This window comes from Biomphalaria glabrata, chromosome 2, assembly GCF_947242115.1.
Source record: "Biomphalaria glabrata chromosome 2, xgBioGlab47.1, whole genome shotgun sequence".
Lineage (NCBI taxonomy): Eukaryota > Metazoa > Mollusca > Gastropoda > Planorbidae > Biomphalaria > Biomphalaria glabrata.
The window spans coordinates 10,471,806-10,498,008 of record NC_074712.1 but is presented as its reverse complement, the minus strand read 5'-3'; the positions used below and the strand labels follow the sequence as shown (position 1 = coordinate 10,498,008).

The 26,203-nt window shown below is 38.3% G+C and overlaps 1 protein-coding gene across 3 annotated transcripts in view; it reads right to left on the bottom strand.

Annotated features, from left to right (window-relative positions):
• Positions 1–25,889, bottom strand: part of LOC106051802 (long-chain-fatty-acid--CoA ligase 5-like) — a 52,370-nt gene extending 26,481 nt beyond the window's left edge. Inside the window, exons 1-5 of one of the 3 annotated variants that reach the window (XM_056019076.1) lie at positions 25,773–25,889; positions 3,938–4,125; positions 3,096–3,210; positions 2,084–2,151; positions 395–496 (exon numbers count right to left, since the gene is read on the bottom strand). In XM_056019076.1, the coding sequence (XP_055875051.1) occupies positions 395–496; positions 2,084–2,151; positions 3,096–3,210; positions 3,938–4,114 (462 nt within the window). In that variant the 5' untranslated portion in view covers positions 4,115–4,125; positions 25,773–25,889. Of the gene's footprint in view, positions 1–394; positions 497–2,083; positions 2,152–3,095; positions 3,211–3,937; positions 4,126–10,616; positions 10,777–19,296; positions 19,489–25,772 lie in introns of those variants that run through there. The other 2 variants (XM_056019075.1, XM_056019074.1) reach the window with 2 other exon arrangements.
• Positions 25,890–26,203: the final 314 nt, after the last annotated feature.

The following is a 26,203-nucleotide window of genomic DNA, read 5'->3' as shown; positions in this document are numbered from 1 at the left end:
CAAATCATGTAATAATATAACCTAAAATGTCTTATAGTCATTCAGATATTCATGGCATATGTAAATCCTTTGATCCTTGCTTATCTGTATTGATATGTAATAGATAACATAGAGACTTACATGTCTTAAAACATGACTGAAGAATTAAAACCTATGTGTAGATTGGTTGGGAATTACAGTTCAAACTATTGGAAAATTAAAATTCAAATTAAGTTAAATCCAGTGGATTTTCTTTTTGGCTATGTTAAGAGTTTGCCAAACAAAACAGATGACATTAACATCACCTGCCCTATAGATTGCAAGGTCTGAAAGGGGAACTTAACTTTACTTACTCTACTATGTAACAGGGCATTAAAAATTTGCAAACCTATCCCTCTAAATTGTATATACTCACTTCTGGTCTGTTAGTGGCATAGATCCCAATGAATGTATCATTCTGAGGTTTGCTCCCTTTATAGATAAGACCTGACCCAAACTGTATTACTTGATCTATCACCTGTGAAGTATTGAAGGGACTTTCAAAATATGTTGTTGTTTTTTATTTCAAAACAATCATGAAATAAATTATTCAATTATTTTTTAGCTCAAGTGTTAGAGATAACTCAATGGACTATTTAAACAAAAGTATTGTATCATATGTAAAAGTGAAACAGATGGACGCAGATTGTGAATGGTCTAATTATCTGATTGTATTATTTATCCCAGTTCAGTATAATTATGAAAGTGACATGATGGATAAGGGGTAGAGCCCTGAGTAGTCCAGCACATGGAGCTGGATTAAAACCTGGTCTGGAATTTAATTTGAAGTTCAAAGAGATTGTATAATTCACCCAACAATAAAAATGTTTAAGAGGTTTCTAAGCGCATATCTAAAGCATGCATGACATCGCTAAAGCACACATTACATCTCTAAAACATGCATGGCATCTCTGGGGAGAAGGGGTTAATGGGAGAATGTTCTTGTTACCAGCAACACAATCATTGACCTGAGAAATAACTCAACTCATAACCAACTAAAAGCATTTTTATAAAGGAGTTTAATAAAAGGAGGATTTAAACCTCTCAAGACTTCACTCAGTAATAAAGTACTTATAGTGTCCAGTCAAAAGTTGAGACCTGTGACCTGGATTACTAGTTTGTCTCTAAACTAACGGCTCTGTTTGAAAGAGTTCCCATCAACTGGAAGTCCACTGTAAATGTAATCACAACCTGTTAGGGCAATTACAGTTGATGATAGGACAACTCTAACTGGCTGCATGGTCATACAGTTTGCGCGCTGGACTTATTGATGGTCCCAGGTTCAAACCATTCCCACTCCCATCCCCCCGTCGTCCTGCAGGAGGTTTCGGACTAGGAAGTAAATTATATTCAACTCTGAAGGAACATCCGAAACATGGAAAAACATTTTACAAAAACAAACATTTCAATCGACCTCAAATTCTTAATTTCTTAAAACTTAACTTCTAGATAGTTATCGAAGTGTTTGGAGGTGTGATGCCTGAGTGGCAAAGCACTTGTTCTCTCAACGGAGGGGTCTCGAGTTATAATCTTAACAGATACCTGAGATACGCTGGGGAAATAAAGGCAGGTGGTCATTGTACTGGCCATATGACACCCTCGTTAACCATTGAACACGGAAAAAGCTAAGCTTTACATCATCTGTCTCCATAGATTGCAAGGTCTGAAAGGGGTACGCCCTTTTTCCCCAAAGTAAGTGTTAATCCAGAGCTTGTAATTCCACATTAACACATGCTTAAAACATGTATGTTCAGTCGAAAGAAATAATTGGAAGGGTTAGCGAAGTCAAAGACAAGGAATTGCAGTGGCTACCAAAATTTTGGCTTGCTCCATAGTAAATTATAACAGTAAATTATAGAGTAGCAAAGCACAGCCATAAATTATACATCTCTAATGAATAATAAATGCTCGCATACATGCTTGCGAAGAAATAGCTCTCTCAAACTATCATTTGATTCCTCAAGCATTCCATTCTTTCATTACGAATGTAGAAGTCCAAGCTTTATGTTATATGTTTGTAATTATGTTGAACACAGTGGCTCATTCATATGTTATTTCAATTCACCTGTTGATATGTCAACCATTCATAAGCTCTGTCTTTGCCGGTCCTGGCGCCCAAACAGGGACCATTGTCTGGAGAGAAAAGTGGAGCAAAGTTTAGCTTGTTCAAGGTCAAGGTGAAACAAGATTACCATAAGGAGTTCAGAGGTGGTAAAATACTGTAATTCACTAATTGTATGTTAAACACTGGTTTAGTGCACTCAAGAAAAAGAGACGCCAAGCTAAAAATAAAAAAAAAGGTTTGAAATATAGGCCTTCCATGTCTATAATGATGATGATGATAATAATAATATTAACCAAATGTAACTAAATTTTTTATGAATTAGTCCAATGGCCTCATGTTTCTGAAAATGGTCTATTTTTTTTCCTTACGACACTTAGCCTAGTTGTCATAATGACCTCGGTCTCATGTCATATTGAAAAATAGTGAACAGAAAAGATGTTAAAAAAAAGGGGGGGGGGAGATATTCTGCTGCCTTGCAGCTACACCCAAACATGCGAAAGACTTCGAGAGTCAACCACGAGGAAATAATCGGGAGCTGGCGACCTTTAGGCATCTTGCAGCACAAAGCGCTACACCTTGCCGTTGATCCCAAACTGTGTCGGTAAATGTCATTCTTTCGGACACATCAGCTGCGCGGAGAGGGGGGTACTGCTATGAGGGCGACATCCTTCCGACCACAGCTAATGCACAGGCATTCATCTCATTCCCATGAGATGATTTATAGTGGTTTCGCGACTGAAGAAGGCCATATACAGAGTCAGCAATGATAATCCACCTACCTTGATCCAATCGTGGGGTTAAAGGAATCGATCAACGCCTTTGGCTTTCAACCGTAGATAATGTACGAGAATTGCATGGAATGTGTTGCCTGAGTCACCCAGGAAAACCAGTAACTTGGCAGAATTTAAGTCATAGGTTAACATGTATGACTAAATGCATGACGCGACGTAATCATCATCTTTTTTTAAGTAACGTCTGTATTATATAAGATAAGAATTGAGCAGTGACCTACTTGTCACCTTTCTGCCCCTGAACAGGACGTCACTGATGACGACACAATCTTTGTTGGGTGAGTCGTACTGTAGGAAGTCTGGAGGGAAACAGAGTCTAGACCCGCGCTGTTCTGGCTGAAACAAAAAAAAGTGACACAGAAATCAAAGTTTTGAAGATCTGCAATCATCACTAAGCTGAGGGTGACCAAAAACAATAAACTAAATGAAAACATGACGGTGTTTCTTGATGGTATTAATCGGTTAAACATTAAAATTGGGTCAAGATGGACAGAAAAATTGTTACAAAGTGAGAAATAGAAAGAGAGAATGTGTGTATTAAAGAGAAATTGAGTGAAAGAACAAGAGAGATAAAAAAGAGACAAATAGAGAGAGAGACAAAAAAGAAGAGCGAGTGAGAATTAGAGAAAAAGAATACAAATATTGCTTTATAGTACCATACCTCCTATTTTAAAAGGCAGAAATTTCATAAGATCTTATTTTCTAAAAGCTGCAGCAGTCGCGGATCTAATCATTTTGAGGCTACAGGTCAGTTATAAGCATGTACCACTATCGTAGCTGGTATACTTAATGGGACTGATTGGTAATACGAGTTATGTACACCATTTGAAAGCTTGCTGGCCAATTGGTGGACAACGGCCTACTCTTCAAAACAGTTCTTTATCACCATCAAGCTTGTATAACATTTAATTATCCTCGGCTTATTTATATCACCAAAGTTTGCCAAATTATTAATACTCTCTAGATATTTATTCCAATTTCTATTTAATGGAAATGTTGGTGATCTTTCGGGTTGATTTACACGTGAGACTTTATGGGGAGGGGAAAGCACGTGACTACTCACCTTGCCATCAATGGCTGCTGATTGATTATTCAAGTCTACAGGAACTCTGGGGATCGTCTTTAGCTTCGGCTTCAGAAAGTAATAGGTCAGCGCCCCAAGCCCTGCAAAAGCCGTCGCTCCTGCAGCGATCAAAGTCTTGTATTTGTGCCAATTTTGTAAAATGTCTACTGAAGACATGTCACTCAGAACTGTAGCATCATCGAAGAAAGACAACGGTGAACAAATATTAATTGAGAGATTTGAGTTTGGTTAAAAAGACATATTTTAGTGCTAAAAATATCTCTATGTGACATGAGTTTTTCGCCCTTGTCAAGTTTGTCAATGCATGAAAGCACCGTGCCCATCTGGGACTTATCCAGACATGGACGACAATAGTCAGAGGCGTAGATAAATACGCAGGGGACCAGGGTCAAAATATATTGGGGCCCCGTTTGAATCTCGAAGGTTATGACAAAAGCATATCAAGTTGTCTCGAATGCATCAGTACATTTTTTTTAAAGTAATTTCTATGTGGGTAGGGTTACTACCTTCTGAAAGTGATGGTGTGAATGACAGTCTATTAATTTATAACTTTTGACAAGTAGGCTTATTTAGATTGCACCAAGACACTAAACGCTTACCGTATACCACTTCTTAAAAATAACTTATCTTATGCTTAGTTTTAACAAAATAATTTTTAAATATTTTTTTCTGATATGAGTAGATTAGTAACTAAACGTGAAGGTAAACTTTGGTTTTAAAAAGCAGAGATAGGCCTATAATATAATAATATGATGAATGATTGGTTTAATAATAATACATAAGAATTTAAAATATTTAAATTAGTACATTCAACACATTTTTTCCCAATATTTTATTGCCCTCATGGGTCCAAATTGGTAAACGGCCCGGGTTCATTGAACCCCTTCGCGTCATGGATGATACGCCACTGTATATACTACCAACAGACCTATATACATGTATATCTATAGGTCTGTGATACTATCTTTTACAGACCTATATACATGTATATCTATAGGTCTGTGATACTATCTTTTACAAGTAATAGGTTTCAGTTACGACTTCTTATAGACCTTAACATGCTTATTGCGTATTTCATATTAACAAAAAAAAAATATTTGTATGTCTTTTCCCATTACTGTATACAAATAGGCCCCCATCCAACTCCGGCGGCAACGCCTTTGTCTGCATTAGTTGTAAGATATGCAGGTCGCTACTGGGTTTGCTTGGTCATGTGAAACACTGCACCCAGCCTTAACCTTGGGAATCGAAGACAATGCCATCATCTATTTATATATATATATATAATTTTCTTCGTGGCCAACTATGCGGGACACCACGAAAAAGTCATGGAAAGATAACTCTTTTATTTCTGCAAGTCGGACTAGGGTTACCCCAAGTAAACTTCGCGGCGACAGAGAGCACGGCTCAGAAAAAAAAAAGAGGGGGGGGGGAGAACAAGTCTTTCTCTTTACATTTTATATTTGACTACATTTATGTGTGTATTTTTTTTTTCTTACACACGTCAAATAGTTGCATGTTTTTTTTCTGTAGCTTTCTTTTGATTTTGCCCGTTCGTATTGCCCTTCGTTTCCTAACCATGGCCACCGCTTCACATATATTTCGTGGAGTCAATAGGTATTTCAATGTAGTCGAAATTCCTGCATCAGGTAACTGTTTATTTCTATCAGTCTTCATATTTCTGGAAAAAATTTATCGATGAAACTGTTGCTCTCGAACTTCGCAAGATGGCTGTAAGCTTTGTTTGCTAACATTGGGATAACTATGGCGACGCCCAGTCCGTTGTTCTTACTCACGGAAGCACAGTCATACACTCTTCTCGACTATACGCTGCCTACATGACTACTTCCGGCGTTTATGGTGGCGAGGCTGAAATTGTGTCGATTTCTCCAATACTCCCCGCTACTATCACTATTCCCTTCCGAGAACTTCCGCATGACCCTCCTCGAGTTTACAATCCGGGTCAACCTCTTTTCATATCCCTGCTATTTAGCAGTCATTTGGATCATGGCCATTACGAAGCGGCGTACACTACGCCGCGGGTAGACTTATTATTTATACAAATGTATATTTTGTAAATACAAGCCATACACATTGAAACATTCTTCTTTTTCTAGCCAGAATTTTTCTGCTGAGCTGTAAGCTCTTTCGCGGGTTGTGCCAAGGTTAGATAGTGTGGGGCTATTCGAAAGTATTGGGCATAAAAAGGAATTAAAGTTATTTGCCGATCCATTAATTTTCATTACCTTTTAACTCTTTCAATAAAGGAATACGGTATTCGTTAAATACAAAAAGTTTTGTTTTTTTCTGGCCTTTCAAAAAAACAAGTCGGAATCAAGATCATTTTACAGAGGTCATATCAACTCACTCTGTCTGTATGTATGGCAAAAAGTTTGTACAGGTTATTTCTTCCACACCCACAATTATTTCTTTTATTTCATTTTTTTTTAATTAACCAATTGGTTAATTGGCTATTGGTAATTATTTAGTTTGGTATCTTGACCAAGGGAAAGAAATCATACTTGAATGATGTGGTGTTATAAGTTGAATTAGTCCCCTTGAGGATTCTTGCTTCCTGAGTAAACATTTTTTAAAATACATTTTAAAAAAACAAAACAAAACATCATGTAAACACTCCCCAACTCACTCCCCCCTTTCCCAACTGGTCCAGACAAGGGATAGATCAAAAGCTAACAACTGGTAAAAAAATTTCTATCGCACAGATTTATATGCCCCTAGGTCAATCGTACATATAATGACATGACTGATCCAAACTAATTGATACAATTACACTTCGTATACGCTTTTTTTTTTAAAGTAGTTTTAAAAATATTTTTCTTGTTTTTCTATGACATCTTTCAAAACACTTTCATTCATTAAAAAAATGTATAATTAAAATAATTTCATGATAGTGAAACATTCTCAAACCAATATTTTTTTTATTTTTTTTAAGGGCCTCTGTTGGTCCTAATTGGTCATGCAATGGGCCCCTTCGCGCCTGGGTTTTACGCCAGTGAAAAAAGTCACAATATAATGATATGGCTTTGGAGTGTATGAGTGTGTTTCCTAAGTAACGGGGATGAAAGGGAGCACTAGTTTATTTAAAGTTTATTTCACTAATAATTAAATACGCCTACATCAGTTTAGTTGTACTAGCTGAAGCTATAAGCCAATGACCACTTATCAACATATGGTATTAGAAGTGAAAGTGAAATATCAACATATGGTATCAAAAGTACAAGTGAAATATCAACATATCGTATCAAAAGTGAAAGTGAAATATCAACATATGGTATCAAAAGTGAAATATCAACATATGGTATCAAAAGTGAACAAAGTTATGAACAGAGGCACAAACGTTTTTTTCAGCGAATCTTAAGTTCCACTGGCAAGTGACCCATTTTAAGATAATAATTTTACCTAGACAAACAGCAGGGCCATGTGACCCATTCAAAGAATATAACCTTGCCTACACAAATAGCAGGGCCATGTGACCCATTCAAAGAATATAACCTTGCCTACACAAATAGCAAGACAAAGTGACCTAAACAGCAGGACAAAGTAACCCATTCCAAGATTCTAACCTTACCAAAACAAACAGAAAGACAAATTGACACATTCCAAGATTCTAACCCGAAGATGAGTGAGGAATGCAGTATTTCCCATGGCCACGCAGCCCCAACTGCGACCTACATATTTTACCACATCCAGCCTCTAAGAATTAAATATTTTAATTATGTATCCATTTAAAAATCTAGTGCTGTGTGCCACTGTGGTGTATGTATATATGTACTGGCTGTAGTATCACATGTTCGACGAATTATCGGCAGATGTCTAGCAGAACAGAGCGCATAAACCCGAGTTAGTAACAGTAGATATTCAATGAATACGATTGAACAAGCCAACAGCGATGATTACTGAAATATACACATTGAATAGCTAACGGGAATCAGCCAAACCTCTGTCGCTGACCAGATGTTGCTTCTGCGAAAGCACTACGCTCTCAATGTGTAAGGCATAACTATGTATCTGTATTCTATTTCTACAATGACGTCACTTTAAATCAGGCGTTCAAAGTCCGTTCTTTTTGGTGCGCTAGGTGGGGGTGAGGCCAGGGCTTTCACCAGCAATCTTCCTTATGGTAAAAGACTTGATTATGCGAAGGTCAACTGATGGCAACTGTCAGGGGGAGGTATGGCGAGAGTGAATATGTTACTTTGATATTTTGGTATGATAGCTATATCCCCTTGTTTATGTATTTCCCCCCCCCCCCCCAGGTTATGAATGTGAATAGTCTTGCACATGTTATGAACTGAATGATTTAGTCTTCGTTGAATGTGCGAGAGAGTGTGTTAGTCAGTGAGGTCTTGTCCCCGGTCCAGAAAGGTTGGAAGGTTGCTTCTTTGACTGGTGGTTGTTTATTAATATTAATATTTATTGTGTATTATTTGTGCTCTATTGGATATTAAAGTATTATTTGTTATTCACGGATCTGAAGTTGAAGTATATTTAGCAGTAATTGTTCTTGATTGTATTTATTAAGTAAACCCCTAATGAGCCAAGTCAAGCAATAAAAAGGAACCCGACAGCAACACAGGCATTTCATGGACTGTGACACAACAGCTAGAAGATCTGGGTTCAGTAGATAACATCTGTCTCCTGTCCCATAAACTGCAGCACGCTCAGACAAAACTAAAGCGCGCAAAAAAAAAAGGGAGACGACTGGCTTGAAAATCAGTAACAAGAAAACTGAGTTGATGAGAATTAATAATACCCAAGAAACACCGCTACAGCTCCAAGAAGTAAAACCTGCTAGAAACTGAAAACTGTGTCTACCTACAAAGAAATGGGGGGCAGACTCAGATGTCCAAAGTTCGAATCCACAAGGCTAGACATGCTTTCAATACTCTACGGCCAATCTGGTGGCCAAAAGCACTGGGTCTAAAAAATAAAGTCGGCATCTTCAACACAAACGTGAAAGCCTTTCTTCTATATAATGCAGAGACATGGAGAGTAACAACCAACACAGACAAACTCTAAGCTTTCACTAACAAATGTTTGCGAAACATAACTGATGTTATATACTAAAGTCTGTGGGGGAAAAAAAGCAAACAGCGATAAAGCAAGAAATCAGAAAGCACAAATAGGTTTGGATTGGGCATACATTGAGAAAAACAACAGAAAGCATTGACCCAAGACTAAAACCCATAAGGGAAGAGAAAGGCAGAGAGACCAAAGCAAACAGAGAGAAGATCAGTAGACCAAAAGGCAAAGACGGTAGGATGGACCCACCTGAGAGGAATCGTCCAGAACTCGACAGCGAAGTGCTATTGCGGGCAATTGCGGCCCTGTGCTCCATTGGATGTCAAAAAGGAATAAGTAACTAGATCTATTTCTTATAGAATTACTGTTCCACAAGCTACTGGAGCAATTAACTAGTAGGCCACCACGTGAATTAATCTCTCTAAAAACAATATGCTAAGTGTTCCGCTAAATACTCAGAATGTGCTAAGTGTTCCGCTAAATACTCAGAATGTGCTAAGTGTTCCGCTAAATACTCAGAATGTGCTAAGTGTTCCGCTAAATACTCAGAATGTGCTAAGAGTTCCGCTAAATACTCAGAATGTGCTAAGTGTTCCGCTAAATACTCAGAATGTGCTAAGTGTTCCGCTAAATACTCAGAATGTGCTAAGAGTTCCGCTAAATACTCAGAATGTGCTAAGAGTTCCGCTAAATACTCAGAATGTGCTAAGAGTTCCGCTAAATACTCAGAATGTGCTAAGAGTTCCGCTAAATACTCAGAATGTGCTAAGTGTTCCGCTAAATACTCAGAATGTGTTAAGAGTTCCGCTAAATACTCAGAATGTGCTAAGTGTTCCGCTAAATACTCAGAATGTGCTAAGTGTTCCGCTAAATACTCAGAATGTGCTAAGTGTTCCGCTAAATACTCAGAATGTGCTAAGTGTTCCGCTAAATACTCAGAATGTGCGAAGTGGTCCGTTATGGAAAACGTTTGGGAATCGCTGCTTTAAATAGTTTGTTTGCTTTCAATAGTTTGTTTGCTTTCAATAGTTTGTTTGCTTGAAATAGTTTGTTTGCTTGAAATAGTTTGTTTGCTTGAAATAGTTTGTTTGCCTGAAATAGTTTGCCTGTACTAGACATAAGATCGAGGATACGGTCCAATGAACCAATCCTTCTGCCATAGATCAAGGTTGATATCATATGTACATGTGACTCTATGTGAAATCAACAAATGAAACGAGAATCGCAATCTTTAGTTAATCCACTTGCTTGCACCAGCCTTTAGATTATTAGAAGCATTGAGCTTTATTGACTTTTATTGATCCTTAGTGATAACAAATAAATGGGCTAAATGTCATGTATAAATAGATTTATCTGGGTTTTAATTTTTTAAAGTTCTTCATATCAAACTTTATGTATAGTAATTGTAGTCCCATGCCGGGCAAAACTACTATATATATATTTCTATATCTAAGGTTATAGTATAGTCTTATCTTAGGTCTTAATCTCTAACCTATAATTCTATGTCCTCGTTTTCATTTAATGTTATCCTATGTTGAAATAGGTAGATAAGCAAGATAAGCAAGTAGGCCCTACAGGTAGTTCTCAGTATTACTAGTATTAGGCTAATACTTACATAAACTTAGAAAATAGTTCATAATGTAAACACAGGCTGAAGCCACTTTCCAGAAATCCAATGTGTTTAAGCTTCGGGTCTTCTGCGTATGCTATGATGTGCGGTGACACAGTTTACCGCAGGCGTGTTTGAGTGCATCCGTCTGAGTGGGGGACTCAGTTGTGTGTGTGTGTGTGTGTGTGTGTGTGCGGGCGTGTGTAGTCGTCACCTGAAGTTTTTTTATACATCCATGGGTAAAGAAGAGAAGGCGGGAAGAAGGGAGGAGGACAGACCATAAGGCCTGGACGTGGGCAATGTTGTAGGTCATTTGTGGCACAACGTGCGACTGTTGTTGTTTTTGTATTGCTTTGAGATTCCAGGATTTAGTTGTTGTTTTTTACGATAATTTTAATCCGGGACGCAGCCGTTGATCCGGTACAACGTTCATTAATTAGCATTTACTATCATTTTCTTTTAACACTATATCCTGACAAGTAGCTAAGCCTGAAGGTCTGGTTAACATTATGGGCCTATTCTACATGTGCAGCCAAGCGTGAACACACCAGATCTAGCTAGTAGACTTCCGTTAGTACCTACGTATAGGCCTACTTTACTTCGCTCCAATTATTAAAGCTAGTGCAGCCGACCGGGAAACTGAGTCTGGAGAGTCCCATTCCGACATGTTGTCTACCTGTGTCACGCTGTAGGTCTAGAGCTACCAGACTGGGAAACAAACTCGGGATCGAATTACCCGATTTTAATCCTATGGTAATCTTTGAGAAAGAAAGACACTTCAACTTATCTGATTTTTTTTTAGTAACTAGTCTAGTGGTTAAGTGGTTGGTTAATTGTGATTATTCAGTCAGTCTCCATTGTTATTAGCAGAGCCGGATTTACGGCAGTGCCTTGCCCTCAAAGGAGAGGGGACTACATTGCTGAAATGCCGTTTTAACTCTTTCTCTCTGTAATTATTTTCCACGTTATTATGGAATTATTAATTTTGCTGATTTGTGTTTCACTACCCTGTTATGATTAAACTTCAAAAACTTTTTTTTCTATGCAATCAGGAAATGTTAAATAAGGTATATAATTATAGAAGAATGCATGCTCTTTAATATAACACAAATCAAAGTTTATAAAACCAAATATTAATTTAATGGGGTTAAATCAACGCTGGTATCGTCAGTTAGGTGTAAAAGAGTTAAAATATGTATACTCAATAAGAAAATAAAAGGGGGAAATGTTGTAAAATGAGTAAGTGGTTTAATCTTTCATTATTCTAGCACTAATTAAGATCGTTTTTCATTAAATGAGGGTAGAGCCTCCACAAGCATATTGACCAGGGTCTCCACTTACTTAAATCGGGCACTGCTTAATACACTCACTGATATTCTTCATTTTTGTTTTATTTTATTTTCAAAGTATGCGAATGACTTGGGATGTACTCACAACACTATTTCATGACCGTTTAGCAATTCGTGTAGGTCACCTCAGACAGAGGATGGCGGAATAGGTCTCTTCACCTGACAACAAAAATCAATGTTTATAAAGCAGAGGTTCTCACTACACTCTTGTATGGCTCTGAGGCCTGTGCGTTCTGTCGAAGGCATTTACGGCTCCTAGAACGCTTCCATCAAAGGTGCCTTCGCTTCAAGATGGCCATACGCTGGCATGACTACAATAAAAATAACCATGTTCTGCTGGAGGCCGGCGTGGACTACTAGTATAGAAGCACTAATTACCATTCGACAGCTGCGCTGGGTCGGACACTTATCCCGCATGGGAGACGACCGCATGCCAAAGGCGATCTTCTTTGGCGAGCTTAATGGAGGACGGCGTAACAAAGTGCCCCCCCCCCCCCCCGCCCTGTAAGCGCTATAAAGATGAACTCAAGCGTCATTTCGCTCTCACTGGTGTGTCAAAACAAACACAACACACAGTCCTCATGTCTAGTAATTTATAAAAACTGTTTTTTTTAACATAATTTCTTCTATACAAGTAAAGTGAACAGATCAAGCTATACCGGTATTAGGTTTCGTTAAAGAAGATTTCAATTTTACTAAATTATGGCCTTCTTTTAGGATAATGTAAATTTAATACTTAGCTTATCTCAATAAATGAAGGCTTATAATATCGTCATTCTCAAGTAAGGGAAAGAAAAAAAAAAGGTCAGGCGATAAGATTTCATTGTACTTCTTATAAAACTACAAACATAAAGTTATGAAATGTTAGGGCTGAAACAACTAACGATGGCATAGATAATGGGACACCCGACTGCGAATAGCAACAATTATTTTCCATTACAAAAACAAAACCTTATAAAAATACTCAGAAAGACACAAAGATAAAAGTACATTCCTTGTTCCATATGTAAATGTAAACATAGAGTTGAAGCTAGGTGCTGAAACAAATGATACATACATATATTAAACATAAATGAATAACAGCACCAGGGACCAAGTTTTTAAGAGAGAAAGTAGTGAACTAAAATGCTACGAAAATAAAGGCATGCGCCGACCGAGGCTCGAACCTGTGACACTGGATTCGACACCACCGCCTAGCGATAACGCACCAAGCGAAACTAGCCTCTAGACCATCGGAATGTCCAAAAAAACATTCTTCTGATCCAGAGTCATTTCGCCCGTATGCAAATTACCACCCCAGTGGTCAAAGGTCACAAGCTCCAGCTAGCCCCTGCCCCAAACGATGGCTCTATCTAATTGTTTATCTCTCACAAAGACAAGTGAACAACATAAACACATTACATATAGAAGCTTCAGCTGCTAGCTGGAAATGACTCTGGATCAGAAGAATGTTTTTTTGGACATTCCGATGGTCTAGAGGCTAGTTTCGCTTGGTGCGTTATCGCTAGGCGGTGGTGTCGAATCCAGTGTCACAGGTTCGAGCCTCGGTCGGCGCATGCCTTTATTTTCGTAGCATTTTAGTTCACTACTTTCTCTCTTAAAAACTTGGTCCCTGGTGCTGTTATTCATTTATGTTTAATATATGCTTGTTCCATATGGTAGGAGAAAAAAACAGGGAGAAAGAGACAGAGAGAAAGAAACAGGGATAAAGAGAGAGAGAGAGAAAAACAGGGAGAAAGAGAGAGAGAGAAAGAAACAGGGAGAAAGAGATAGAGAGAAAGAAACAGGGAGAAAGAGAGAGAGAAAGAGACAGAGAGAAAGAAACAGGGAGAAAGAGAGAGAGAGAAGAAACAGAGAGAAAGAAACAGAGAGAAGGAGACAGAGAAAAAGAAACAGAGAAAGAAACAGAGAGAAAGAGAGAGATAAACAGGGAGAGAGAGAGAGAAAGAAACAGAGAAAAAGAAACGGAGAAAGAGAGAGACAGGGACAGAGAATATTTAGGTCGAACCCAGAAGATTATAATTATTTACATCTGTATCATATCAACAGCATATGTCATTAAAAAGGTCACTCTTTGGTCCTCCAGGCCACGTAAAATCTTCCTCAATCCGTAAGGCTGTATCTAATTATCACATGGAAGATTCGAGTTCTATGGATTACCTTCAGTTCGTCCTTTTAATATTAGACATCTTGCTGAACACACAACCCTCTACTCTATCAGCTTGCAAACATATTTGTATGACCGGCTAATGCATTGAGCGCCAAGATCATAAGAGCATCTTACTTTTTTTTCTTCAAAATTAATCATGTCAACCCAGCATTCTGACGTTTCTAATGTGTACAAGACAATGACACACATATTGTTGCCTACCTAGTGTGTTAGGCGCCCGGGACAGAGTGCCTGTCCACGGTCCATTCACTTTTTATTTCCAAAAAAAAACAACAAAAAAAGGTAAATCTGATATTAATAAAATAATCAGCAGACTTGTATCTGGGCAATTATTTTGTACACTATTGATGCCGCACTTGGTAAATGTAACGTTAGCTGACAAAATAACAATAAACAAGCACAATATTTCTTACGATTCAAAATTCAAAATATAAGGGACAGTACTTAGCCTATACAGCTTTATCTATCAATAATGTAGAGGTTATTTCCCTTATTCAAATAAAAAAAACAACAAATAATTTATACCAATAATCAATAGACTAATTGGTAAATTTAAAAATAAATATCCATGCTTTCTTAGGTACAATAAATAATTAAGTATCAACTTGATTGGAGAATGCATGTGGAAGACATATCGTTAAACACATTTTTAAGGGGACTAAACCCTACAAAATTAGCCATATCTGTGAATGCCGAAGGATTAATTCCCCTGTTGGTACAAAATAAACAAAATAATTATAATTACCAGTAATTATTTGACTAATTTGTTTATTTATTTTATTGACTCGTGTCTGGTCTAACCAATTAATAATTGTGCAAAATTTCAATTTGATCCGAGAATAAGTGTGGGAGAAATAACGTATACACACTTTTTACCAGACAGACAGAAAGACAGACAAACAGACAGAGTGATTCGATATAAGCTTTGTAAAAAGAACGCCCAGATATATTCAAGGTATGGTAAATATTTATAAGAAAAATGCCACAATACATACATCGGCATCCCGTAGATATGTCTATTGTTCTTTTCCAATACATCTATTCTCCCTTTATTTGATGGTATATATTCAGCGTATGTTGGTGGTGGGTTAGAGATTTAGAGGTCGGGCAAGTCCTTTAAAACAATATTAATACAAAATATTAACAAAATGTATTGATCTGTACCGCCCACACAAAGCGCCTGACCACTATTTGATTTTGTAATCGCATACCACCATAAAATCATTGGAATTGACATGTATTATGTATCCCTAAGATATCGGGGGTTGTCATGCTTATTCATCATTTCTTTCTGAACCAAAGTGTCACACCTCAACCCAAAAGTGACAAAACCACGAGTTAATTACTCCATCCGTTGTCTCGCCTATTATCGAGACCCATCGCCTATGTTACGCCCTTGAACCCTCCGTTGCCATTTAAATTAGCATACCATAATGTTATTTCAGACGAGACTGACTCTGACTTGCAAGTGAATAGCAACTGTGTGCACAGCACGTGAGAGGTGAATACAGAAAACAACAGCTACAAACTATTCTAGGAGCGCGCGATGATGAGCAGTCCTGAGAACCACGTGACATGTGTGGTGTAGGAGGGAATGGTGTGGGAGACGAAGAGGGAGAAAGAGGCACAACAACTAGATAAAGAGTATTGCATGACTTCGTTTTGTTGTCTTTTTAAAGTTGTACGCTTTTGAACTGGATGACTTTGGTACTTCTAAAGCAGAAGTGGGCAAATTACGATGCGCGGGCCACATACGGCCCGCTGGAGTGTTTTATGCGGCCCGCGGACACCAACAGAAATTAGGTGTGCCCACTGATATACATATAAAAATGCAAATATATTACAAATAAATAATTTTAAAATTACATAAATTAATGAAACACCTGATTTGTATCATTTACGATGCAGAGGCTAAATAAATATTTTCTCTACATGTCATTTTAATAATAATAAATAATAAGGCTTGTCATCGAGCCCGAAGATTAATTAGGAATGCAGTATTTCCTGTGGCTACGCAGCCCTAATTGTGACCTACATATTTTGCCATACCCAGGGCATGCATAACCATTGTTTTTTGGTCTCAAATGTGTATCCCGCGGCCTTTGTGAGTGACCCCCAGCTGTTTCATTCTGAGGCCTCTCTTTTCTAAGTCAGCTAAGGCAAGTTGGCGCCTAAGCTTGTATTTAAAGCGTTTCCGTCGGGCACCTCTGTTACGTCGACCACGTTTCAGCTCACCAAAAAAGACTGCTTTGGTATACGTTCGTCCCCCATACGGAATACGTGCGTAACTGTTGAACCATAAGAAGTCCCTCTATACTGTCTCTACCGGCGTTCGCAAGGACATCGTTGTTTGTAGTGCGGTCTTGCCACCGTATGTCCATGATGGAGCGCAAGCATCTTTTGGTGAAAGCGCTCAAGTAGTCTTAGCTGCTTTCTGTATAATACCCATGTCTCAGATCCATATAGAAGTGTTGCGAGAACCACCGCTTGATAGACATTGATTTTTGTAGGCTAGCGGAGTGATTTATTCCGCCAAACTCTCGGCTGAAAGCGTCCAAAAGCATGTCACTTTAAAGAGCTTAAAATAAACAAAGATTATCTTATTGGTAATATTTCGAAATATTCAGTCATAGACACAAACTCAGGCCAGTATTATTTCAATGCTATGAAGAACTGTGTTGAAAGTGTTGAGTTGGCTTGAACAAGATGGCTGGTGTAACAACTGATGGAGCCCGCGCTTTGACTGACAAAAACAGGTTTTTAATAAATTAAAGAACAATATCCCAACCATACGGGAAGGTTTGAGCAAAGGTACATTGAATATCAAACATGTTATTGACCTAAATATCTATGTAATCAAACACATCAGAACCAGGGGTGTTGACTAAGGGCAGTTCATAGAAGTACTTGAAAATGGACCTCATTCACCAATCGTAAACAAACAACATTTAGCCACGTGATTCTCTATCTCTTCTATACAAAATACGATCTAATTTTTAATACACAATGGCTATCACGTGACTTTTTTTCACCGTTGTTTTATCAATATTATCACGTGACTAAATATTGTTTGTTTACGATTGGTGAATGAGGTCCATTTGGATAGAAAACATTCCGATGTTCAGTAACACAGTTGTATCCGCTGGCTTAGAATTGGCAAGGTATTGAGAAGAATATGGAATCTCAAGGATGAAATAGTCCCTTGACGAACTTTTAATTGCGGCTGTTTTAGTAATATTTCTAATGAGGATAGAGAAGATAGACTTTCTGTTTTTCAATGGAAGTATTGCAATGGGTTGTTTGCACATGAACTGTATATGACATCGTTTCAACTAAAGCTTTTCCGTTTCTCCAGGCAAGCAAAAAGAAACAGGTATTTTTCTATCGCTGAAAGGTGAAACTATTTCAAGTGAAATGGTTGAGAACTGCAAGACACTTGGACTCCTTGACGGTGGAATTTGAAAAAAAAAAAAAATAAGACGTGTCAAGAACTTGGAACCAATTTTAAATACTTCAGCTCACCATTAGGTGTAGAAGCTGATTCAGCTAAATTTCATTTTTTTTAAATGTGGCTTTCAACAAATCAAAGTTGCCCACCCATGATCTAGGGCAGTGTTTCCCAAACTGTGTTCCGCGAACCCCAGTATTCCGCGAGGCCTGAATAGGTGTTCAGCGAACTACTAGAAAAATGAACTAGTAGGTCTCTCTAAAAAATAAGCAAAGCCGTCCGCTAAATTCTCAGAATGTGCGAAGTGTTCTGTTAAGGGAAATAGTTTGGGAACCACTGGGGGCATAATTGATTGTTTAAACTTTGTGATGAAGACTTTTCGACCTTTAGGGCAGATGATGTAAAGCTCGTCTGCATCTATGGCCGAAGGTTAACGAGGATGCCAAGAGGCCAACACAATGACAAACTGCCTTTTCTTCCTAACGTATGTTAGGTATCCACTAGAATTTAAATTGTTAAACAGAGAAAGCCAAAAAAGAATGCCATTGAAAGAGGTTGTAAACAAAGTAAAAGACATAGAGAAATGGAGAAAGACGGTCGACGAGTCTTGCATGGTGCCCCAACGGTCCAATAGACTAATGGATAGGTAAAGGTAAAATCAAGTTAAATATACCAAAAATAATTTGTGAAAACTCGCTTATATTAAGTGCAATTGCACCTATTATTTTTAATCCATCGCAACTAAACAGAATAACTTAGGTTACTCTCTTGGTCTTGTGACTTTTAAGCGTCTTGTGTGACACCTAGATAGGAGGTTTCATGTATTATATGTAACATGTATTTGGTGTGTAAAAGTAAAGTTCCCCTTGCGATCTATGGGGTAGATGATGTTCTGTGGCTCACGGTCAACTGCCTTGTAGGCTAAAGGCGCCCAAAGATCCCGAAAATAAAATCCTAGTCTTCACCTTATCAAATCTAAAGCGGCCCTGAACTCATGCCTGTTAAGTAATGCGGATCTTGTCTAAATATATTGTTTGACATTTTTCAGTTACAGTTCAGTTCAGTTTTCATTCGGTTTCTGTTTTAAATATTCAGTTCGATTATCTTATCTTATCTTATATAATACAGACGTTACTTCAAAAAAAGAAGATGATTACGTCCTACGCGTCATGCATTCAGTCATGCATATCAACCAATGACTTAAATTCTGCCAAGTCACTGGTTTTCCTGGCTAGCTCAGGCAACCCATTCCATGCTCAAATAGCACTAGGAAAGAAGGAGTATTTGTACGAATTTGTCCTAGCATATGGAACGAGGAATGTGCCTTTATTTTTGTGTCTGTCTGAGTATTTTATTAAATTTTGTTTTTGTATTTGAAGATTATGGTTCAGTGTTTTATGTATAGATAATTGCTAATTGCTAGTCTACTTTACTTTTCAGTCTTCTATCCTGAAGGCTTTACTGTTACTCTAGTCAAATGTGAATATTTGTTTGTTTTGAATCTCACTGCTCTATTTTGTGTCTGTCCCAGCTTCTTAATTGGAAAGAAGCGCATGTTTATGATCGCGGTGTTGTAAAGAAGCGTAGAGCTTAATTCTAAGTGTACACCATACAAGTGAACAGCTGTAGAACATGGACAAGCTACTAGATCTAGATCTATATCCTCGTGTCAATCAAGCACGCGTTCTAGATTCTATTAATAGAAGCAAAGTGTCTAACCTGTGAGAAGATTTAATATCCTCTTGTTTTCAATGAAAGCTCACTCTATCACTACACCGGCGCACACACACCAATAAATGCGAATGTAGGACTTGTTACAACAACACGAGATAAAAACAAATTGGAAGGTTTAAAGTTCGTCCTGTGTTGGCACTAAACATCACATCGAGACCCGTTCCACGCTGTTGTCTTGCAACCAAAGTTCAAGGCTTCGACCTACATTTACATTGTTAGGTTTAGTAGATATCAGTTATTTGCATTGAAATCCGACATACTTTTAAGTACTGTTGAAAGCGATGGCTTTTTAAAAAAAAACAACAACCTAATACCAATTCCCGTTGTCTGTCTTGTAAAAAAATTTAAACACGCTCTCTCTCCCACACACATTCTCGTATTAAGTTGAAACTTAAAAGTTATTTATTGTACCTAACAAAACATAAATCCACTTTTCATTTGAGATTTTCGTTAAGAGCTAGATCTAATAATGGGATATTTTTTACATAGCTTATATCAACTCTGTCTGTCTGTGGGTCTGTCTGGGTGGATTCTTTTATACGTTTTTTTTTTCTTCCACTTCCCATTCACGGATCAAGTTGAAATTTTGCAGAGAGGGGAGGGGCATTAACGTGTCTTCTTAATTGTTATCTCAAAATAGAAATATTAAATATTTATCTAATATAAATGTTTAGTACTTCATTTTGTAAATCCCGGGAAAATCGGAACATTTGAGCTCACTATTATTGGGGTGTTCTAAAACTCAGCCACTATTACATGGTGCTTACGGTTTATTCAGGAAAGCTGTGGCAGTTATTTTGATGTGGTGGTCACATAACACGTTCAACAAGCTGGGTCATAGAAACAGATAAGCACAACATTAGGTGTCCATGCACTACTTGGTTCTCAAAGGGGGAACCATTATAACTGTGATAGATTTTTTTTGTCCGAATCTCTACCCTAGCATCTCACCCTCTCATCTCTGGGGTCTCGTGTGGGGTACCAGCTTCCTATAGGCAGAGGCGTAGTGATGGGGCGGGGCATGGGGCACGGTGCCCAGGGCGGAATCCTTGGGGGGGGGGGCGCCACACGCAGCCAATATTTCTATGTGATATTCATAGAAAATAAAGTGTGTGTGTGTGTGTGTGGGGGGGGGTCGCTAATAAAGTACCTTGCCCCAGACGCACGTTTTGCTCACTACGCCTCTGCCTCCAAGAGTCTCTACAACGGTCCCTTACGTTTTACCCATCCGATTCGCATCTGCATCCAAATCTCTGGTATATCTGGGTCTTTCCCTTTTTCTCTGTCTTTGTGTGTTCCGTGTAGCCCTGTTATTTAACCTTGGTTAGGCCAATAATAGAATATGCATCCTCTGTTTGGGACCCCTCAACTCAAGAAAACATTAAGAAACTGGAACAGACACAAAATAGAGCAGTGAGATTCATAACAAACGAATATTCACATTTGACTAGAGTAACACCTTTAGTAAAATCACTAAATTTAGAAAGCCTTCAGGACAGAAGGCTCAAAAGTAAAGTAGCAATTATACATAAAACACTGAACCATAATCTTCAAATACAAAATTTAATAAAATACTCAGAAAGACACAAAGATAAAGGCACATTCCTCGTCCCATATGCTAGGACAAATGTGTACAAATGCTCCTTCTAAGCTATTAGAGCATGGAATGGATTGCCTGAGCTAGCCAGGAAAACCAATGACTTGGCAGAATTTAAGTCATTGGTTAACATGCATGACTGAATGCATGACGCGTAGGACATAATCATCTTTTTTTTTGAAGTAACGTCTGTATTATATAAGATAAGAAGATAAGAATCCTCTATATCTTGCCTAAAAAATTAGTTGTTGTTGTGTTTTTAATTTCAAAGTAATTATTTAAAATCGTTACCCCTCTCTGACAGACCAATGCTTTTTTTTATGCCACAGTAAACGTTTGTAGATACAAGTTACTATTAATCGATCACTAGTGCCATTTAAGTTGAACGCTCGCACTGAATATCATTGATTTCGCTTTAAAAGTCAGTTTGATCAATAGCATACAACCAGGAACTGACACCGGGCTGCAGCTAGGCTACAGCTTGGACGCTTAGAGGTTCGTTGCCACTCTGACATTTGTGGGGCATGTGTCAGTACATTATTGTGTCGGTACATCATTGTGTGTCGTTCATATTTTGTTTCCCGTTGACACACAGACGGACATTTTTGATGGAGATAACAATGTTATCAAACTAAAGGAGACACAAAAGAAAAAGATTAGCTGAAAGAGTGAACACAGAGAATTATGTGATAGCTACATTTTATCTACTTTGGACGGAGGCGCAATCAAAGAGTAAAATTCTTAAATTTAGCAGGGGAGATAAGTATGGGAGATAACAAGAGTACAAGGGAGATAATTAGATATCTTAAGAGAGGTTTTTTTTTTTTTTTAAATTTCTGTTAATTGGCGCTTAAGGAATTAAAGAACGTGATAAATACATTGCTTGGTTATGTGTTTGTGTTAGTGTGTGCATGTGTTTTCATGTGTGTGTGTGCTTAGCTTATGATGACGTGTAACAAGCCTTACAAGCAAAGTGACACGAATGAACCAATACACATACACACAGGGCGGTTGCAGTGGGTCCCGCACTTTTATAGGCCCCGCGCTAATTCTAGGTGTAAATTATTAAATTAAACCATGAAAACTCGTATATATAATAACAGGGTTTCTGAGGCCTCCTGATTTTCCAGGGTCTCCTGGAAATTTCCTGTAATTGCAAAATATACGAAAAAGTCCTGGAAATCTCCTGAAATTATAAAGATCTCCTGAGATCTCATAAAATTCTCCAGAAAATAGACAAAACTTGTCAATTTTGGGGTGTCAAAAATAAAACGGTATTGTCAGCTTTCATTTAATACAAATTTATTGCAAAGACGAATGCATTTTCTAATCAAAATCTCAATTTCGATATTATGGTTATCCCTACCCAAACTGGGCCCCGCGCTATCCGTTTCGCAGTGGGCCCCGCAATTGTTAGGGCCGGCCCTGCATGCACACACACCATCTACTAACTAAACTTACTTACACTTCCAAAGGTGTCGAACTCATTTACAAAAAAGAAACAATGAAAGAAGTTTTTGAGCCTTTTAAAGCGCACCTCCGAGTGAATGATGATTCTTTTGGTAGTGCCACTAATACCTTTTTTTCAGACACCTTTTTGCCATCGGTGACCAGCCATTTCATACCCGGTCATATCATCTTTAATCACTCCATCCCCGGTCACTCCATCCTCGGTCACTTCATCCCCGGTCATTTCATCCCCGGTGTGACAAGTCGGATTAAGATTTGGCCGTTTTAGGTGTCTAGGGGATTTTATGGTTTGAGAATCCTCACTTGCACATATAAACTACAAGCACAGAGTTATAATGCAGGAAACAAATACTATATTTAGATGTAAACTTATGTACAGTTTATTATACAAAATAAGATAATGAAAGCTGAAATGCTGTACAGTGGCTAGTATGGGACCTAGCGTATTTACATATATAGGACTATCATTATCAGATATTAGAACCAAGTGGTCTGAGTGTCATTAGGCTGGTTGCTTAGCTTTTGGTCCGGTGCTGCACTGATGAGACGGGTGTGGCTAGTACTGATGCTGTCTGCTGGTGGGCTGGCGTAGTGGATCCAGGCTCCGGTTGCAGTCCAACTTGTATGGTTGCAGAGCTAAGCTACGTCTATCAATCAGTTGAGCCAGTGACGAGTCTGTGGCTAGCGTTGTTACTTGGACTCTTGAAGGATGAGTAGGACTGATGTCTGCAGATCTGGTGCCAGCAAATCTGTTATCAGCTTTAGGTTGCTAAGATTTCAGGCGGATGTTGCCTATAGATAAAAGCTGCAACTATATGATGTATGCGTCGGTTTAGCCATAATGATAACACTGGGAGGTAGATACCTTTCCGTGAAGGACATCTTCAGACTGATGTAGAGAAACTATAAGCTAGTTTCATAAATATCAAAGGGAACTAACAATGAATATAGTGTCTCATCAAGGGAAATAACAATAATAATAATGGGGACTCCCATAAAGGGAAATAACAAACAGTAATAAGTGATACATGATAAGTAATACAAGTGATGATGTCCACCAGTCACGGTGAATAGCAAGTACATACATCGCTTAGATAAATGAGATGAAAGGGGAAGGGGAGATCAACGACTGATACTCGCCCATGCTCTCACATAAGTAAACATAGAGCATAAGTAAATACATACTTAGTGATAAGACATGTTTACATAAATGTTTAGATAATTCCCTGCCAAGGAATTAATCAATGATACTATATTGAAGGCTCGTGCTGAGCGCTAATATATCAGAGTTAAATTAGTAATAGTTAAAGAGCTAAATACATCTGGTAAGAATTGTTAATAGACTCTAGTCCAGATGGCTTGAACATTTAGCCACAAAAGTCATGATATAAAATATAAGTATACAGTAATCTACTCACATTATCCATGATAGAAATGCACAAATATATACACAAATAATGTAGTAATAAATGCACAAATATGTATATACATTACTAAGTAAAATGGTTCTCAAGCACTTTACTAAGTTACATACCACCAATCCAAAGTGAAATAAGGGAATGAAAATAGTCTAGAGCTCAAGCAAGAGATAGATATGCTCCCTATGGGCTCTCCAGCGTGAATGAGATCGGACGATGAAGTTTGTCCATATACACGTGGATAGAAAGGGGGGGGGTGAGTGGCGGGAGATAAGTGCAAAGGTGGTCTAGACTATCTGGCGTCTTTGACAAAGAGATCCTCGCTTGACCGTGACGGCGTTTCCGGGAGATAGACACCGCGCGAAGGCGCGAGTTGAAAGTCCAGGGAGTTCGCCAGGTGGTCAGAGGATAGAAAGGATGGGGGGGGGGGTATCAGATCTCGGCCGGATCAAAGGAGATTATACCTTGATAATGGCTAGTGCTAGACGAACATCGTTACCGAGGCGTTGAGTTGAATGGGCACTTTGAAGTGACCAGCCGCTCCCGGAGGGGGGGGGGTCAACGGATGTTTGCCACGATAGATGGAGGGAGTGTACTCTTGTCAAGAGTCTAGTGTGACACGTGTCAAGGTGGGGATAGTAAAATGTGACATCGATGCCAAAGGGGGATGGGGTTGGATTGAAGGGGTGGTGGCTGTGTTTTTAGCGCTTGATCGCTAAATTAGTGCAATTGATGATTAATAGCGAGTAAATAAATTAATTAAATGCTTAGACCTGAGTGATACCTTGAGTGAGCTAAAACGGTTCGTCACACCCGGTCATTTCATTTTTGGTCACTCCATCCCCGGTCACTTCATCTCCGTTCACTTCATCCCCGGTCACTTCATCCACGGTCACTTCATCCCCGGTCACTTAATTCCCAGCTAAATATTTTTTCTTAATCATTGTGTCATTGTACTGTTAAGGCTTTGCCTTTAAGCTCTCAATTCATCTACTAAATAAATATGTTTATTTAGAATGTTTTTTTTTTGTGTGTGTGACATGTTATATTGTTTACAAACCTCTCTTCATACTTTCTGAGAAATCGAATAATATATGTACATAAGTAGATTTTATCTCTTGAAGTCTTTCACTTTATCTGTTGATCGATGAATATGGGCGTGCCCTTCTATTGTATTTCTTCTAATAAACGCTGACTTTAATCCTCCTCTGGAGTCGATTCATATCACCGATTGTTATCGCCTCTATACGCTTTGTTTGAGTCCCAATTATGTGTGTTTTGTATAGGTTGCACCACTCGGTGTTTGGGAGTAACATCCCTTGTAACTGTTGTTGTCAACCAAGATGGCGTTAGATTAAACAGCTGATTTCATGTCTTATAAGTTCTATCCAAAGTCTTGTTATTATTCGTTCATGATAATCAACAAACGTTATAACTTGTGGCACTGAAGAACGTCCAAGGAAGAAATATAGAACACATGGGATAGAGCTGACAAACCATGTACTGCAATACGAATCAATAAATCGTCTTCTGTACCAACAAGCAAAAGTCTATCTTATTGACTTCGATTGACAAGCCAAAACAATTTTTACATTAGCTCTAGATCTATATCTATACATGTTAATTTTTTTTATATTTTTCAATGACATTATATTCTATTTTTATTTAATGTGTCATACAATAAAATGAAATATTGCTAATTTTATGTTTTTTACTATTACAATTAGTTGGATCAGAGGGGATGAAATGATCAGGGATGAAATGACCGGGTACCACTGCAGACTCTATTTCCACCGTTATGAAGTGTCGAAATTCTCCCTATGGAACTCCCAAATGATCACACCCCTAGAACGCAGCACTTCTATTGCACAGCTGCGCGCTAGGGTGAGGGTTATCGTGCAATCATTACACAGACTGCAGAAGAGCGCGCATCTCAGAATCTAAAAGCCGGCTACAAGAAAAAAATGACCACCTACCAGATCGTCCAGTATCGCCCCTTCATCTTTATCCAGGAATACGTGCCTCACAGGTCGAGAAGCACTGGCATTGAGAATGCCCTGTTAGGTCATCGTGTTATGTAACTTGATGTCTTTATCTGCAGACGACTTCGGTAAAATAGGTCATGGAACAGAACTAGATCTAGAACAACACTTTCTTGTAGTTTGTGTTTGTCTTAAGCCCAAGTAGGCCTACATTGAACAAAGCTGTGCAAGTAGGCCTACTCTCTTTCTGTTTGAACACATCAACACAACTTTTCCTATTTTCCACTTCTGAAATAAGTCAACCTTGCTGGTACTCAACAAGTACTAAGTACCCACAATCTTTGTTAGAGGTAAATTTGAGATACATTTAAAGAGATCTATCCATCTATCTTCTATTTATCTATCTATCTATCTATCTATCTATC